Source organism: Vigna unguiculata, chromosome 5 (genome assembly GCF_004118075.2).
Source record: "Vigna unguiculata cultivar IT97K-499-35 chromosome 5, ASM411807v1, whole genome shotgun sequence".
NCBI lineage: Eukaryota > Viridiplantae > Streptophyta > Magnoliopsida > Fabales > Fabaceae > Vigna > Vigna unguiculata.
The window spans coordinates 47,125,398-47,143,823 of record NC_040283.1 but is presented as its reverse complement, the minus strand read 5'-3'; the positions used below and the strand labels follow the sequence as shown (position 1 = coordinate 47,143,823).

At 32.8% G+C, this 18,426-nt stretch overlaps 2 protein-coding genes across 8 annotated transcripts; both read right to left on the bottom strand.

Moving 5' to 3' along the window:
* Positions 1-558: 558 nt before the first annotated feature.
* LOC114183327 (aquaporin TIP2-1) lies at positions 559-1,965 on the bottom strand. Its single transcript, XM_028070303.1, has 3 exons — positions 1,602-1,965; positions 1,251-1,498; positions 559-1,133 (listed from the first exon to the last, which is right to left on the bottom strand). Exons 1-3 carry the CDS (start codon positions 1,726-1,728, stop codon positions 762-764), a joined length of 747 nt encoding a protein of 248 aa, XP_027926104.1. The 5' UTR covers positions 1,729-1,965; the 3' UTR covers positions 559-761.
* Positions 1,966-4,982: 3,017 nt separating this feature from the next.
* On the bottom strand, positions 4,983-18,265 carry LOC114183272. 7 transcript variants are annotated; one of them, XM_028070219.1, is made up of 14 exons: positions 18,113-18,264; positions 17,847-17,919; positions 17,420-17,564; positions 16,888-17,087; positions 16,473-16,510; positions 8,142-8,221; positions 7,624-7,691; positions 7,161-7,482; positions 6,731-6,849; positions 6,587-6,652; positions 6,181-6,271; positions 5,957-6,024; positions 5,487-5,524; positions 4,983-5,371 (listed from the first exon to the last, which is right to left on the bottom strand). In XM_028070219.1, exons 1-14 carry the CDS (start codon positions 18,139-18,141, stop codon positions 5,188-5,190), a joined length of 1,521 nt encoding a protein of 506 aa, XP_027926020.1. In that variant the 5' UTR covers positions 18,142-18,264; the 3' UTR covers positions 4,983-5,187. The 7 variants fall into 7 exon arrangements, with proteins under 7 accessions (XP_027926020.1, XP_027926023.1, XP_027926024.1 ...); XM_028070222.1 differs by lacking the exons at positions 16,473-16,510; positions 16,888-17,087; positions 17,420-17,564; positions 17,847-17,919; positions 18,113-18,264 and adding exons at positions 8,876-8,913; positions 9,488-9,687; positions 10,064-10,165; positions 10,586-10,657; positions 10,855-11,067; XM_028070223.1 differs by lacking the exons at positions 16,473-16,510; positions 16,888-17,087; positions 17,420-17,564; positions 17,847-17,919; positions 18,113-18,264 and adding exons at positions 8,876-8,913; positions 9,488-9,687; positions 10,064-10,165; positions 10,586-10,657; positions 10,741-10,859.
* Between the last annotated feature and the right edge of the window lie 161 nt (positions 18,266-18,426).

Below are 18,426 nucleotides of genomic sequence, written 5' to 3'. Positions count from 1 at the left end.
TATGATTTAATCTCGTAGTAGTTCAATGGTGAAAATCTTGAACACTTAACAGTACTCCAACTTTTTGCTACATCCAAGGACGCTTGTGGCCCTCCCTCTACCAAAATGTTTCTGATTGGTGTCACTTGTTCTTACTTCCCTGTCTTCTATTGCTTGGATTCCTTTCATTCTAACCTTTTTATATGTAATAATTCCCACTTCCTTGTCCCCATTCACACCATTGCCCACACCCATATGCACTTTTTCCATGTCCATCCTAAATTTGCAGCACTAAGCACACATCATTTCAGTTCCCTTTTTCCATTTTCATCTTACATTTTTCACTGCGTTTTTACCCTGCATAATAAAAGCCTACAAGACAAACCTTTCAGTTCCACTTTCTGGTACATTATAGCCAACAACAAATTACTATAAGATCTTTCTCTTTTCTATCTGCTTTACCATTGCTCACTTTCATTTATCAAACACTTACTAAACTTCTGCCTCACTGATTGATGCTAATATAATGTCACACTATACCAGTTAGTCCTCCTTGTTTAAAACTAAAAATATAAGATATAAATGAGAAACAATAACAGTGTTTCAAGAAAAACTACCATGAATTCGTACAAGAAAACAATGACTCCAACTTTACATTAAAACCAAAATGAAATGAAAAAGAAAAAGCTGAGATGAAAAGAAGGAAAAAGCAAGAGTGAGTTTTCCTCCTTTATTACACAGAAACTAAACCATGCGATTAACAAAGGGTATTGATCAGTGAATCAAAAATCAGTGGCGAGAGGTGCATGGTGCTGGGTGGGAATGAAGGCAAAGGTGTAGATAAGACCAGCCAAACCACCACCAACAAGAGGGCCAACCCAGTAGATCCAGTTGCCATGAAAGTCACCACTGACAACTGCAGGGCCAAAGGAACGTGCAGGGTTCATGGATCCCCCAGAAAATGGTCCTGCAGCTAAGATGTTTGCACCAACGATGAAACCTATGGCAATGGGTGCAATCGTACCCAGTGAACCCTTCTTTGGGTCTGCAGCTGTGGCATACACAGTGTACACTAATCCAAATGTGATGATAATCTCAGTAACAACTCCTTCTCCGGCTCCAACTCCCGCAGCAACACCGTGGATAGGAATACTCTGACAACAACAGATATAATGCACACTGTTACTATCTTTTTCTAACAACAGTATCAGAATTCAGTAACTGATATCATGAACTTATGCCATGTTTATGAACAATTAGTTTGAACTTACATAGCCAGTGACAAACTTGAGGAGAAAGCATGCTACTATGGAGCCAAGGATCTGTGCAATCCAGTAGAAGAGACCAGTGAGGATGGTGATGTGACCCCCAAGAGCCAACCCAAAGGTCACAGCAGGGTTAACATGGCCACCGGAAATGTTGGCTCCAACGGAAACAGCAACGAAGAGAGCAAAACCATGGCAAATGGCAACAGCCACCAACCCAGCAGGATCAAGAGCTGCATCTGATGTCAACTTTGCTGCAAAAGATTTCGCACATTATTCAAGTTGAAAAATTAAGGAAGCACAACAATTTTTTAGGTCAAAACTTATGCATGTATATGTACATAATTCAAAACTAACCATAGGCTATGGCTGAACCAACACCAGCAAAAACAAAGAGAAGGGTTGAGATGAACTCGGCAATGTAGGCCTTGATGGAGGCAAAACTGAAAGAATCATCGAAGCGTCCGAATGCTATGCCAGCCATCTTCAGAAATTTTTCTGAGAAGCTCAGAGAAGAAGAGTGTATAAGATAAGAAGGTGCAGTTGGGAGTTAGAAATATGGCACAAAAGGCTTCCATATCAGAAGCAATATAAATAGCAGAAATTGTCAAGAACAGTATAAAGCTTATTGAATAAGTTCATGACACCAATGTTATTATTGGTCCGTTTGTGTATCATTAATCTTAGTTAAGAAACTTGGTTAATCACTTTTTGTGAAAAATCTCTTATTCTAAACTTTTTTTGTTTTTGTATATTTGAATATGACAGGGGAGTGAAAGTTAAATAGAAGTAATCTGAGTGAGAGATTGAATGCATATTGAAGGAGTTTCTTTTTGTGGGAAGCTTAGCTGTCAATGGCGTGAAAGGCGATTTATTAGAAATGTCGAGAAGGTGATGAATGATTGGTTCATGTGGGTAGTGCGGAGAGAGAGGTGGTGTTTGGTAGGGACAACTACAATGTAATGTGAAGCAAATAATCACAGAACAAAATGAAGTGAAGAGAAGTGGAGGACATGAATAAATATTGGGCCACAAACACCACCATCAAAGAAAAATGTTTTTCTTTTAACATCATTTTCACAAATTAATTCTTGTATTTAGAAAAAGAAATTAATATATATATATATATATATATATATATATATATAAAAATTTATATAAAGTGTGTATAAAAATATGTTGAGGATCAAAATAACATTATACCGGGTAAAACCAACAATATTCAAAATTAGGAATGTCAACCGGATACTAGAGTATGGATACTCACTTCTGTATACTCTACAATAAATATTTTTGTCTCTTATCGTCTCATATTCGTGTGAATATCTGTTATGCGAATATCTGCATATTTTTAATATTTATATGTATCTGTGAATATTTATAAAACAAATTAAAATATTTAATAATATATCCTAACTATAAATCTAAACAAAATGCAATACATAATATTTATAAATTTTAAACAAAGTTCAAATAATTTCTCTTAAATAACATGTTACAAAGAAATAGATTTTGTAAAACTAATTGATAAAATATAACTTATTAAAAATTAGTGCATTAATATTTTAATCATATTTTTAATTTTTTTAATTTAAATTAGAGTATAACAGATATGGATATCCACAAGTTATAGGTACTATCATATCTGTATCTCTGTGTTAACATTCAGATATAAAAAATACTCATACATGTTACAAACAAATATTCATTTACAATATTCATCTTTTACCTATTGTCGATTTTATCTGAAAATGTTTGGATGTTAATACGTCAGATCCTTGATTATGAAAAATATGGTCAGCAAAGTAAAGCTAAATCAAGCAGAGTCTTTATGACATTTTGGCCCGTCTCTTTTTATAATGCTGAAACCACTCTCTGTAAATAGTTTGGTTAATTATGATTATGTCATCATTAATCTAGATTCAAATTGTTTGTCTCATTTTACTAGTTTTTCTGTCCTCTATTTTAATTGAAAAAAATATCATTTTTTTTACACCTTTTGTTAATTACAATATGAAAATTCTCTGTATATTATCAATGAAAAAATCGTGTGGTTATCTGACTACAATTAATTTTGTAAAATAAGTTGTTATTTTTTATGATAATTACATTAAAAGTTAAAATCACCATAAAATTGACAATATGATTAGTCTGTGAATGTGAAAAATTAAACTTAACGAAAAATCCTCGAAAGTAAAGTTGGGTGGAAAGTGTCCGTTATAACTTTTTTTCACCTTTTTCAACTATTCACATCATTTTTTCCCTAAAACATCATTGACTAAAATGGACACTTTACAGGTCCATCATTTTAATTAGACATAACACATGCTTAATTTATTTTGAAAAAAAGAAAGGAAAAAAGAAAAGAACAAGATCATCCTCCTTTAGACTAGGCTCAGAATTAGACACTTCGTGCACTAAAATTGTTTCACATCCATTTATGGAGAAAATTAAAATACAATGTGATGCTGGAATTTAAAAATAATAATAATAATGAATGTATGAAGAGAGACTTGAAAAGATATGAAAATGAAAAAAAAAATAATGGTTTTGAATATCGATCCATTATCCAGCATGGTGATTTTGTCCTCTCCTAGCATATGCCAAACTGGAACATGAAATGTCTGGTAGTTAGCTATGAAGCTTTCGTTACTTGTTTTAAATAAAGCTTAAAATTGCTCATTTCTAAGCACCAAAAAAAACAATTAGATAAGAACCCTTCTTCCTATACTGATTAATTTCCAGAAAGATTCATTCATATAAGCCACAATTGCTAATCAAACAACTTCTCTAAGCTACTTTACAGTTAGTTATAGCTGGCAAACCCCACTTTCAATTTTTCTTATTTTTATCCAAGAAAAAAAAAATGAATGTTCATTTAGTGAAAAAAAGTGCTTAATAATTTTATGGAACTTCAAGCACAGTTATGACATAAGTGCTTAATATTTTTAGGATTTAATTAGTCGATGGTACTCACTTTTGTTCAAATGTGTTAATTTGGTACCCACTTTTAAAAATGTGTCAATTTAGTTTCAACTTTTAAAAAAATATCTTAATCAACTCTCTTTCAGACAAAAAATACTAAAGCCGTTAACTTAATTCATGACTTCTACTGCTAAATTTTAATATAAATATAAATACTTAATTTTATAAGTCACTATAAATATCAATACCGTTAACAGTGTTAATATTTCTTTGTTGAAAAAGACCTATTTGAGGTATCTTTCAAAAGTTGAGACTCAATTGACATCTTTTTAAAAGTGGATACGAGATTGACACATCTAAATGAGAGTGAATATCATCTGACTAATTAAACCTATTTTTAATTTAATCACTTCTTAACGGGTATTTTGTTACTATTAAGACAATAATTCTGTCAAATGAATCTTTATCTGCCAACTGTTCATATTAGATAGCTTCATGCATGGAGCTACAAAATAAGCAGTATTTTAGCATTGATAGTTGATTAGTTAATAACATAATCTTCATTAATATAGTTTTGTTTCCCTTTTGCCTAAGTTCAATTAATGAATTCAAAATTGAACCAAAGATGATGATAAATTTGGAGTTCTCACTCGCATTGCCATATTTCATTTTGTATGGAATACAGGATTCCCTGCCAATCGACGACTAATATTGGATCGGCACATTTAATGGCTTTGAAAGTGGCATCGATCATTTAATTTCATACTCAGATCTCCTATTTTTAAAGTTTTTTGATAATAGAGGAAAAATCAGTATTATAAATGATTAAGAAGTATATAATTGTCTCATATTATCTGTTTACATACAAGATAAAGGTCTCAAAATGCAACATAATACAAATATAAGTGATAATGCTGAGTTTTATAATGATGTTCAATATACTTGATGAAGCTAGCACAGAAAAGATAGTGGGGTGGGGTGATAATGAACAAAACATCAATCATTCTACCTGCATATTTCAAGGAAAAGGAATGGAAGCACAACAATGATAGTATCCATTTTCGTCGAAAGAAAATCTCTGCGAAAGATGAGCTTCATGAATAAGATACTGCCCCCAGTCCTCTGATCCATACTGCTTGAATATGCCTCGTGCATCAAAAGAATCAAATTTTCTTCTCAACGTCTTACTTTTCCACGTATCACTGAACACAAGCAGCACATATGACATATTAGCTTACTGAAAAATCACCAAATTTTTTACAAATGAGATTGAGGGGGGAGGGAGATCTGTTGGGTTCTGTGGGGTTGGAGTAGCACCTTTTCCTATGCCTTACGTTCATCACAGTGGCGTGTAGCTGCAAAAAAGGAGAAAAACGTAGAGGATCACTGAAAACTATCACAAATGGAGGTTGGTGTTAAGGTTTCCTGGCACGACCTTGAAAAAAAAAAGTGTTTCCAAACTAATAATTTAATGCTGGAAAGGTATTATTCGGCTAAAAATAATGCACAAATAGTACTAATATATTAAAATTATTTTTAAAGTATAAAAACAGTGTTTTTAATATTTAACAGAGGATAGCACAAAAAAACTCAGCAGAAAGATTGAACTTAAACACATCCTAAGATAGAAAAATAAAATATATTATAAAACTGACATAATAAATAGTAGATTATTAAAGTAAAAAGGGCCTTTAATAAAGTAATTTAATTGAAGGTAAGTTAAAACAAACACTTCTTTATAATTTATCCAAAAGCAACAGAGATATGAATCAATAAATTTAGTTTACCTTCAGTTTATGTTTAGCATCACTCTCTAAGACGAGTCCAGCTTCAATATACGCATCAATAATGACTTCTAAAAAAGCTTAGGAAAAGACAATTCTTTGAGAACAATGTATACTCAAAATCAGGAGTGAAACACTGATCCATAATTATACGAGCTTTATAATACTAAAAACGCATCCTCAATCAAACTCCACCACCGCCCAAAAAACATAACAAATATGGATACGACAAGCACGTAAAAGACGGCCTTCACTGCCAATTTCTTCCACAGGAGCATATAGAACACGGGCTTTGTCCAAAGAACCTTTCATGCATTCCTACAAGGGTAGACATAAGTTTCTCTCGTCAAAGATATCAAACAAAATCACAGAGAATCAATTTGATGGTAAAAGTTTGTAGCAGACACGGTAGGAAATCTCTCAGTGAAGCCTAAAAGTTTACATGCAAGATTTCAAAGGGAAACAAAAAACTACATATCAATCTTTTTAACTTGTATATTGTTCCATTCCATTGCTTTATTCTATAGATTTAGTAAATAGACTAGAAGGAATTTCATTCTGTATCTTGTCAACAGATAAGCAGCACTTCATATGAATAACATCTTTAAAATGGTGCTTAAAGTAGATGCATACCAGTCCCTTCAATCTTATAGAGAGTGGCCGATTATCCAAGGTTTCCATAACTTTCGAGGAGATATTCTACACAGCTTCAAAAACATAAATGAAAAAAATCTAACTCTTATAATATGTTATTATGATGAATTTAACAAAACTTGCCTGCAGGACCTGAAATGCTGTCTTGACTCGTTCTTTGTTCCATAGCTTAAGCATGAGTACTGTAAGGTGAAATGTTTTAGGGTTGATGAATATAGATTTGTCAATACCCAGACCTGCAACTGCAATATAACAGAAAACCTATTATTTAGCATAAACATGTGATCCCTGCTGAGTTTTTACATGAAAAAGTAAATTTATTAACCCTGAAAACAACAGGTTACTAGGTAATATGGACATGTTTTAGGGTTCGGGGAAATAGCCATGACACCATACATAATTTAACAAGAATTCAGGGAACAAGCTCCACAAGTGAAAAATGATGGTGAACAGTAACATAACAAAACACGTGAAATGGATATAATTTCACTGTTGATTCAAATTCCCTAAGCTATAAATATCTTAAACAAAGGAAACCAGATTGTTTTAATACCAGATGAAGCAGAAGACTTGAATGCTTTAGGTGTGTAACTGACAAGGGGTATGTCAGTGAGATTAACTTTAACTGATTCACTCTTATCATCAACTTTATGTTCAACTGCAACACCAGCATTTTCCTTTGGCATATGATCCACACCTTTGGTGTCAGTTGTACCCCCCTCTTCATTGGAATCAGGATCAGTGCCCTCATTCTTGAGAGAAACAGTTCCCAAAATTGAGTGTTGAAAATTGATGAGTTTATTAACTAACTCAGGATGAATTGCCAGTGGAAGGGATATGAAGTGTGAATAATCAAGATTTCGACTATTAACAGTCTGTTATAAAAACAAGAAAACAAGAGAATATTAGTCTAGTATGTGACTGCAAAGTAAGTACAGGAAAGAAATACCAAAAATGAGATAAATATAATCAAAGATCTTTTGAATCTGAGAGATTGCCCAGACAGGCAAATTGACCTCATCAATTATAGCCTGTATCCTCTCTGAAGCTGAATTCACACTGTCGATTGAAATGCCTTCAATGGCTGCAATAGAAATTTATATTCAATAGTTAAGATATCAAATTCCGTTATCCACTCTTACGTGAGTAATCATGATTTAAAGGAGCTCCCAGGCTAAAGAGGAGGATGGAGCCTCTACTTTAAACAAAAGTTCTGTATCTCACACTCAACCAATGTAAGACTCAAGCTCCTGTCAAACATAATTATGTTTTGGCCTCTCAAAGGAAATGAACTTTTGCTTAGAAAGAGTGAACAAACACAACCTGAACCAAAGACCTATTAACATCATTATGATTGTGAAATGTCAATACACTCTATTCTTTTGTATAAGAGAGAATTATGTCAAATCAACTATAACTTGAATATCTCAAAGAATGACAACAATCAAAGTTAAAACACAAACATGATAAAAGGATAACTATCTCAAAGCTGACCTACACAAGATAGAGAGCAGATTAGGTAACCAAAACTTACAAATGAAATCCTCTTCTTTTGAACTAGGTATTATTATTTTAACCCCCATCTCCTCTTCTATCCTTTTCTGTGTGGATCCCCTGAAATAGTATCAAGTATATAATAAGCATTTAATTTAATTAACTTGTCATAAGAACAATCTTCTACCGTTTCCCTTTGATAATAACAACAGCAACAAGATTTGGGCAATCGTATCCCACATGGTGTAGGCAACATGAATCTCAAGTCAAAATTGATACAATTCCTAACATGCATATACCTATTCTTTTCATCCTATTTTATCAAAGCATATTTTCCCCTATCCCTTCACAATCATAAAAAAAAATTATCACTTTCACCCATGTTTGTTATACCTATTATTAGAAATAATTATAATAGGAAGAAAAGGAGGGTTAAGGGGGGAATACTCTGTATACAAATCAAGGTAGAGGGAATCAGAGAGTGTATTGAGGAATTTTATAAAATAGAGAAGCAAGATTTACACAATCTTGAGGGGGTACGATTATTCCATAATCTGGGAAGCTTATACGTTCTTGGATTGTAATTCTTTCTACTTCACTTTGGAGGAGCCTGTTATTGCAATTAAAGTTTACATTTTCAGATTCTTTACCTTGCAGTTTCTATCAATGTCATATTGAGCATCTCTTTATCTGAAATTTATCTTCTTCAAGTTGGTTAAGTAATGTTGTTATTAATGCCACTATGCCAAAGAGAAATTAAAATATAGTTCTTACCATCTTCCTTTGATAAAAGGAAATAGAGAAGCACCAACCTGCAGAACAAATACAAAATTAAAACAGAGATGAAAGACTAAAGCTTTTGACTGTCCAATACATAATCAGAAAAGAGAATCGAAGGAAAGTGTATCTCTTTCTTTTAAAACAAGACAAACCAGAGACCAAAACCAAGGACCAAGAAAGATAATTCGAATGAAATTTTCTGAAAAAGCAACAAATGAGAAAATTACTTTTCACAGTAAAATAGTGACAAAAAATGAGAAGAAAAATAGCAAACAATAAAAATTATCGTAAGATTAAAATAAAATCTTGGAGAGAACATATCAGCAACATAGGCTTTAATGAAAGTCTTCGTATGAATTCCTTCTGTATTCTGTTGAAGTCCTACTATTTAACAAACTGACTAATTCCAGTATTATAGTAACCTTTAACGTACATGAAACGGCCAACACTACATGAAACCTAAACATAATGAACAAGAACCAACAAAAGATATATGGTGATAACCAGCATCTAACAGATGAAATGAACAAATATTGCTTTGTATCTTGGCAAATATGAACTATCAATTCAAGAAAAGTAAAAGGAAGTGAAAATTTATAATCTTGCCTGCACAGAAATTGAATGCTTTTTAGAGGAGACAGATGAATCTCCTTGCAGCAATCTGTTTTCAATATTATCCTGCAACTGGCTTGAACTAGTAGCTGATTCATCCATTTCATCTATAGCTTCAGCAGCTACCTTCATGACATTATCATTTGAAATAGTGGTAGATGTGCCACAACCCATTTCCTGAACTTTGCCGGTATCTGACTCAAGAATTGCATCCTTTATCAAGCCTTCTTAAAAACCAGATCATTTAATATGAATAACCGTCCTACCCAGACTCTCCTCCTAAGAAGTAATAAGTATCAAGCTTTCGAAAATCCCACTACCCCATAGCATTGAGTGCTTGTCAAGTACATAAAATGAAATGTACAAAAATACTAATTTTGAATTAGAAACTAGACCGTGTGTATATAAAGATAAGAAAAAGGTAACTTGGTCTTCCGTGTATTACATTTTCCAAAATGTCGCATAATGCAAAAAAGAAATAATAAAAATCATAAGCGTAATGCAAAATTGTTGGTAGTTGGTACAACCGGAAGTTGAACAGAGGCATGTCCTAGGACAAAAAAGACAAACCTTCAGAAGCACTGGCCTTGGTGACAACTGGTCTCCAGATAGAATTAATTTTTTTCTGTTTCATGCTATGGCCTTCAAGACATATTTTCGTCTTCCAACCACCTGTCAAAAATTGCAGGTTAAACAATTATAAGCACTCTGACCCTATTGTTAAATGAAATAACTTTAAGTTGAAAAAGGAGTTCAAAACTCTTAGACTACAAATAGAAATAGAACATTTGATACAATCAAAACTTATTGAGACATCATCTCAGTCCAGTCCAGTCCAGTACAGTATTGCATGTATAAGTAGACGCCACATAACCCGTGTAAAACAATTCTTTGAGAGGGTAAAAGTGAGTCCAGCAAAATTTGCTCATGGTCACCCAATCCCAATCAATAGGTATATTAATCGCAAGTTTACTATAATTTCACTAGGAATACTTGCTAAAGAAAAAAAGAAGAAGAAGAGAAACAGCGAATACACAAGGATTAAATTAGAAAACAGTATATAAAGAAATCACGGGAGTAGAAGCTGGGAACCTGTAAGTAATAACGTGTAGGCTCGAATTTGAGGCAAGATATGTATTGGTGAACTTGAGAACTCGTTCCACTCTACAAAGCAAAAAGTACATCAAACTTTTAATTTTGCAAGGAGAGTGCGTTGCAAAATGAATAGAAAAGAATCAGAAGATAACTTGAAGTGTGTAGTCAAACACAAGAGTTTTGAAAAGTGCAGATCCTAACAATGATATCGAGATACCAATTTCGTAGTTGTTTATTTTGTTAGAAAAAGTGTTTGTTAGACGAACCTGGTGAGAGACCTTGCGCGAGCTATAATCAAAGAATGGATGACAATGTCTCGAGTGTAAACTACGGAAAGTAGCATCTTTGATGACTTCAATTTCTTCTTTTCTTTCTTTGAAGTCACCAACAAATTGGACCCACGCGGAAAATGGAGTAGAACTCTCCGTACAAATGCACACTACACTTTTTCTTCTATCTTCAAACGATACCTGTTAGATAATTGAATTCACCGAGTCTTCCCTTTATAATTTTTTCAAACTAATCTTATTTCTTTATTGCACCTTTCTTGGATAAAGGAGTTGGAGAACAAATCATGGTGCACCTTGACATCAAACTTTGAAGTTGCAAGATAGTATTGCCACTCAAGCAATGTTTTTTGAAATCCTTATAAAAGGAAAAATATTTTTTTAACAAGTAAATCTAGATAATTTTCTTTCACTATGTGAATTGATATTTTTTAAATTATTTTTTTATTTTTTATTTTCTCGTTTTTTTTTATTTCAAAATTACTTAAAAAATATTATCTCAGATTTTAAAAATATTTATCAAAATTTAAATGTAAAAATATTATTGTCGTTATAAAAAGGAAGGCATTTTTTCATTCTACCATTGTTTACTTAAATTCCCGATGGATTTTTTCTTGTATCGTTATCCGGAGAAAATATTTTGTATAAATCCTTGGAGATTTGAAGAGAAGAGAAATTGTATTATACTTATTAATTATTATTAGCAAGAAGTTTTAGCTGAAGTAAGTTTCTTTATATCGAGTTTTCCCATAACAAAAGTTATGGAGTGTACTAAATTTGTAAAATAAACAAATGTTTGGGTGTTAATATGTGAAATAATGCTCCGTGATTATAAAAACTGTGGTCGGCAAATTGGACCTAAATCAAGTATAGTCTTTAAGACTTTTTGGTCCCTCTCTTTTTTTTTCTTGCTGAAACCACTTTTTGTAAATGGTTTGGTTAATTAGGATTATGTCATCATTAATCTAGATTCAAATTGTTTGGCTCATTTTACTAGTTTTTCTGTCCTCTGTTTTAATTGAATAAAGTAGCACATTTTTTTCTTTTACACATTTTGTTAGTTACAATATGAAAATTCTGTGTATTATCAATAGAAAAATTGTTCGATTATCTAATTACGATTTACTATATAAAATAAGTTGTTACTTTTTATGATATAAAATAAGTTGTTACTTTTTATGATAATTACATTAAAAGTTAAAATCACCATAAAATTGACAATATACTTTCAATGTGATAAGTTAAACTTAATGAAAAATCCTCAAAAGTAAAAGAGTTTCTTCCAATACTTCTAAGATTTTTTACATAGTATCACATATCGCACTCTAAAATTATTATTTTCAGATGTCGACTTTTAATAAAAATTTTGGACTTCCGCTGTCAAAAAAAAATAAATAAAAAAGATAATATATATATATATATATATATATATATATATATATATATATCGTTGACAAATTTCGTAATCCAAGATTCTTGGATACATACAAATTCTATCATTGACAAAAACAATTACTAACCTGACTTAATTTCTAACATGATTAATCTGAAATAGTATTTTGACACCGGCAATCCTGTCCATTAAAAAAATACTAACCTTCACTACTCTGTCATCTAATAACAAACCCTAACACTGAAAATTGGTCTAAGCCCCAGACGTTTTCTTCAACTGGTAGAAAGTTTAATATATTGCATGAAGCTACCACTTAAATCCTTATTCCACATAAAAGATAGTGGGGTAATAATGAACAAAACATCAATCATTCTACCAGCGTATTTCCAGGAAAAGGAATTGAAGCACAACAATGATAGTATCCATTTTCGTCGAAAGAAAATCTCTGCGAAAGATGAGCTTCATGAATAAGATACTGCCCCCAGTCCTCCGATCCATACTGCTCTAATATGCCTCTTGCATCAAAAGAATCAACCTTTCTTTTCCGCTTATTCCTGAACATAAGCAGCACATATCAGCTTACTGAGAAATCACCAAAACTTTTACAAAGAAAATTGTCGAGCAGAAAAAATGGGTGGGGGGGAGTACCACCTTTTCCTATGCCTTGCGTTCATCACAGTGGCGTGTAGCTGCAAAACAGGAGAAAAATCTAGATGATCACTGAAAACTATCAAAATTGTTTGGTGTTAAGGTTTCCTAGCAGGGTATTGAAAAAAAAAAGTATATCCAAACTTTAACTATTTAATGCTGGAAAGGGTTGGGTCAAGATAGATGATGGATTAAGACAGAACACATTCACACATTTAGGCAAGGCACAACACTAGTAGAGAATTGAGAGAAACAGAGAATTTCTCATCAAAGAATCAAAGCATTACAAGTATTTATATGAAAGCTAGAGCACTGTATAACTGTCATATTACAGTTAATACAGTTACAAAACATTTACTTTTGGATTAATACAACAAGGGATTATCATTTGGATAAAAATAATGTACAAATAATAGCCTTCGGCATGGGAATTTGTCCCTGATATAAAAATGCTTGGATGATTTATGCGAAAACATGAGCTGACAACATATTAAGAAAAATCTGATACATTCTGCGATGGAAAAATAAAATATATCATAAAAAACTGATAATTTACAGTAGATTAGTACAGTAAAAATGGCCTTTACTAAAGTAATTTAATTGAAGGTAAGTTAAAACAAACACTTCTTTATAATTTATCCAAAAGCAACAGATATGAATCAGATAAATTTAGTTTACCTTCAGTTTATCTTTAGCATCACTCTCTAAGACGAGTCCAGCTTCGACATATGCATCAATAATGACTTCTAAAAAAGCTTAGGAAAAGACAATTCTTTGAGAACAATATATAATCAAAATCAGGAACCAAACACTGATCCATGATTATATGAACTTCATAAAACTAAAAATGAATCCTTAACTAAACTCCACCCCCGCCCAAATATAATCAAAAAGAACAATCCACATATGGATACGACAAGCACGTAAAAGACGGCCCTCACTGCCAATTTCTTCCACAGGAGCATATAGAACACGGGCTTTTGCCAAAGAACCTTTCATGCATTCCTACAAGTGTAAACATAAGTTTCTCTCGTCAAAGATATCAAACAAAATCACAAAGAGATCAATTTGATTGGTAAAAGTTTCTAGCACACACAGTAGGAAATCTTTCAGTGAAGCCTAAATGTTTACACGCAAGCTTTCAAAGGGAAATAAAAAACTACATATCAATCTTTTTAACTTGTATATTGCTCGATTACTTCATTCTCTAAATTTAGTGAATGTACTAGTAGGAATATCATTCTATATCTTGTCAGATAAGCAGCATTTCATATGAATAATATCAGTAAAATGGTGCTTAAAGTAGATGCATACCAGTCCCTTTAATCTTATAGAGAGTGGCCGATTATCCAAGGTTTCCAGAACTTTCGAGGAGATACTCTACACAGCTTCAAAAACATAAATGAAAAAAATCTAATTCTTATAATATATTATTATGATGAATTTAACAAAACTTACCTGCAGGACCTCAGAGGCAGTCTTAATTCGTTCTTTGTTCCATAGCTTAAGCATGAGTACTGTAAGGTGAAATGTTTTAGGCTTGATGAATATAGATTTGTCAATACCCAGATCTGCAAGTACAACATAACAGAAAAGTTGTTATTTAGCATAAACATGTAATCCCTGTTGAGTTTTTACATGACAAAGTAAATTTATTAACCATGACAACAACTGGTTACTAGGTAATATGGACATGTTTTAGGGTTCGGGGAGGTAGCCATGACGCCATATATAATTTAACAAGAATTCAGGTAACAAGCTCCACAAGTGGAAATTGATGGTGAACAGTAAATATAACAAAACACGTGAAATGGATATAATTTCACTGTTGATTCAAATTCCCTAAGCTATAAATATCTTAAACAAAGGAAACCAGATAGTTTTGATACCAGATGAAGCAGAAGACTTGGATGCTTTAGGTTTGTAACTGACAAGGGGTATCTCGGTAAGATTAACTTTAACTGATTCACTGTTATCATCAACTTTAAGTTCAACTCCAACACCAGCATTTTCCTTTGGCAGTTGATCCACACCTTTGGTCTCAGTAGTGCCCTCCTCTTCATTTGAATCAGTATCAGTGCTCTCATCCTTGTCAGAAACATTTCCCAAAATTGAGTGTTGAAAATTGATGAGTTTATTAACTAACTCAGGATGAATGGCCAGTGGAAGGGATATGAAGTGTGAATAATCAAGATTTCGACTATTAACACTCTGTCATAAAAACAAGAAAACACGATAATATTAGTCTAGTATGTGACTGCAAAGTAAACACAGGAAACAAAAAGCAAAAATGAGATAAATATAATCAAAGGCCTTTTGAATCTGAGAGATTTCCCAGACAGGCAAACTGACCTCATCAATTATAGCCTGTATCCTCTCTGAAGCTGAATTCACACTATCGATTGAAATGCCTTCAATGGCTGCAATAGACATTTATATTGAATAGTTAAGATATCAAATACCGTTATCCACTCTTATGAGAGTAATCATGATTTAGAGGACCTCCCAGGCTATAGAGGAGGGTGGAGCCTCTACTTTAAACAGAAGTTCTGTATCTCACACTCAACCAATGTAAGACTCATGCTCCTGCAAACATATTTATGTTTTGGCCTTTCAAAGGAATTGGACTTTTGCTTAGAAAGAGTGAACAAACACAACTTGAACCAAAGACCTATTATCATCATTATGATTGTCAAATGTCAATACACTCTATTCTTTTGAATAAAAGAGAGTTATGTCAAATCAACTATAACTTAAATATCTCAAAGAATGACAATATCAAAGTTAAAACACAAACATGATAAAAGGATAACTATCTCAAATCTGACCTACACAAGATAGAGAGCAGATTAGGTAACCAAAACTTACAAATGAAATCCTCTTCTTTTGAAGTAGGTATTAATATTTTAACCCCCATCTCCTCTTCTATCCTTTTCTGTGTGGATCCCCTGAAATAGTATCGAGTATATAAGAAGCATTTAATTTAATTAACATGTCATAAGAACAATCTTCTACCGTTTCCCTTTGATAATAACAACAGAAACAAGATTTGGGCAATCGTATCCCACATGGTGTAGGCAACATGAATCTCAAGTCAAAATTGATACAATTCATAACATGCATTATAGCTATTCTTTTCAGCCTATTTTATCAAAGCATATTTTCCCCTATCCCTTCATAATCATAAAAATATTTTTCTTTATCACTTTCACCCATGTTTGTTATACCTATTAATAGAAATCATAATAGGGAGAGAAGGAGGGTCAAGGGAGAATATTCTGTATATAAATAAAGAGGCAAAATTTATACAATCTTGAGAAGGTAGGATTATTCCGTAATCTGAGAAGCTTATAGGTTCTTGAATTGTAATTCTTTCTATTTCACATTGGAGGAGCCTGTTATTGCAATTAAAGTTTACATTTTTATATTCTTTCCCTCACAGTTTCTATCAATGTCATATTGAGCCTCTCGTTAGCTGATATTTATCTACTTCAAGTTGGTTAGGTAATATTATTAATGCCATTATGCCAAAGAGAAATTAAAATATAGGTTTTACCCTTTTCCTTTAATAAAACGAAATAGAGAAGCACCAACCTGCAGAACAAACACAAAATTAAGACAGAGATGAAAGACTAAACAATTAAAACTATGTCAAGATTCAAATAACATCAAGGAGAGAACATATCAGCAACATAGGCTTTAATGAAAGTCTTCTTATGAATTCCTTCCGTATTTTGTTGAATTAATAACAAACTGACTGATTCTGGCACTAGAGTAACCTTTAACGTACATGAAGCAGCCAATACTGCATGAAACCTAAACATAATGAACAAGAACAACCAACTAAAGATATATGGTGATAACCAGCATGTAACAGACACAATGAACAAATATTGGTTTGTATCTTCGTAAGTATGAACTATCAATTCAAGAAAAGTAAAAGGAAAGGAAGTGAAAAATTATAATCTTGCCTGCACAGAAATTGAATGCTTTTCAGAGGAGACAGAGGAATCTACTTGTAGCACTCTGTTTTCAACAGTATCCTGCAACTGGCTTGAACTAGTAGCTGATACAGCAAAATCATCTATAGCTTCAGCAGCTACCTTCATGACATGATCATTTGAAACAGTGGTAGATGTGCTACAGCCCGTTTCCTGAACTTTGCCACGATCTGACTCAAGAATTGCGTCCTTTATCAAGCTTTCATAAAAACCAGATCATATAATATGAATAACCGTCCTACCCATACTCTTCTCCTAAGAAGTAATAGTAACATGCTTTTCAAAAATCACACTACCCCCATAGCATTGAGTGCTTGTCAAGTGCATAGCATGAAATATACAAAAATGCTAATTTTGATTGAGGAATTAAACCGTATGTATGTATATAAAGATAAGAAAAAAAGTAACTAGTTCTACCGTGTATTACATTTTCCAAAATGTCGCATCACGCAAAAAGAAATAATAAAAATCATAGGCATGTCCCAGGACAAAAAATACAAACCTTCACAAGCACTGGCCTTAGTGGCAACTGGTCTCCATATAGAATTCACTTTTTTCTGTTTCATGCTATGGTCTTCAAGACATATTTTCTTCTTCCTACCACCCGTCATAAAATTGCAGCTTAAACAATGATAAGCACTCTGGCCCTGTTGTTAAATGAAATAACTTTAAGCTGAAAAAAGGAGTTCAAAACTTAGACTACCAATAGAAAATTTGATACAATCACAACTCATTGAGACATCATCTCAGTCCAGCAAAAAATTTGCTCCAGGTCACCCAATTCCAATCGATAGATATATTAATCGCAATGTTACTATAATTTCACTAGGAATACTTACTAAAGAAAAAAAAAATGAAAAACAGTGATTACATGAAGATTAAATTAGAAAACCGTATACAAAGAAATCACGGGAGTAGAAGCCGGGAACCTGCAAGTAATAACGTGTAGGCCTTGAATTTGAGGCAAGATATGTATTGGTAAACTTGAGAACTCGGTCCACTCTACAAAGCAAAAGCACACCAAACTTTTTATTTTGCAAGGAGAGTGCGTTGCAATATGAACAGAAAAAAAATCAGAAGATAACTCGTGTGTGCTCAAACACGAGAGTTTTGAAATTGCAGATCCTAACATTGATATCGAGATACCAAATTCGTCGTTATTTATTTTGTGAGAAAAATTGTTTGTAAGACGAACCTGATGAGAGACCTGCTGCAAGCTATCATCCCAACGAATGAATGAAGAAGATGTCTCGAGTGTGGAACGAGGGCAAGGCCTGTTTGGTGAGTTCAATTTTTCTTTTTTCTTTCTTTATTTTGTTTAAAGTTTTTCTATTAAGAAAGATTCGATCGAGTTGAGGTAACGGAGTTTTGTTTTATCGATTTGTTTCCCATATCCAAACACAGCATAATGGCAGGTTCTAACGTGCGCTGGAAGCGTACGAATAAGTTTCCACATGGCGTGGTGAGTCAGCAACTGACGTGTCACGTCCTGGGTGAATTTTCTGTTTT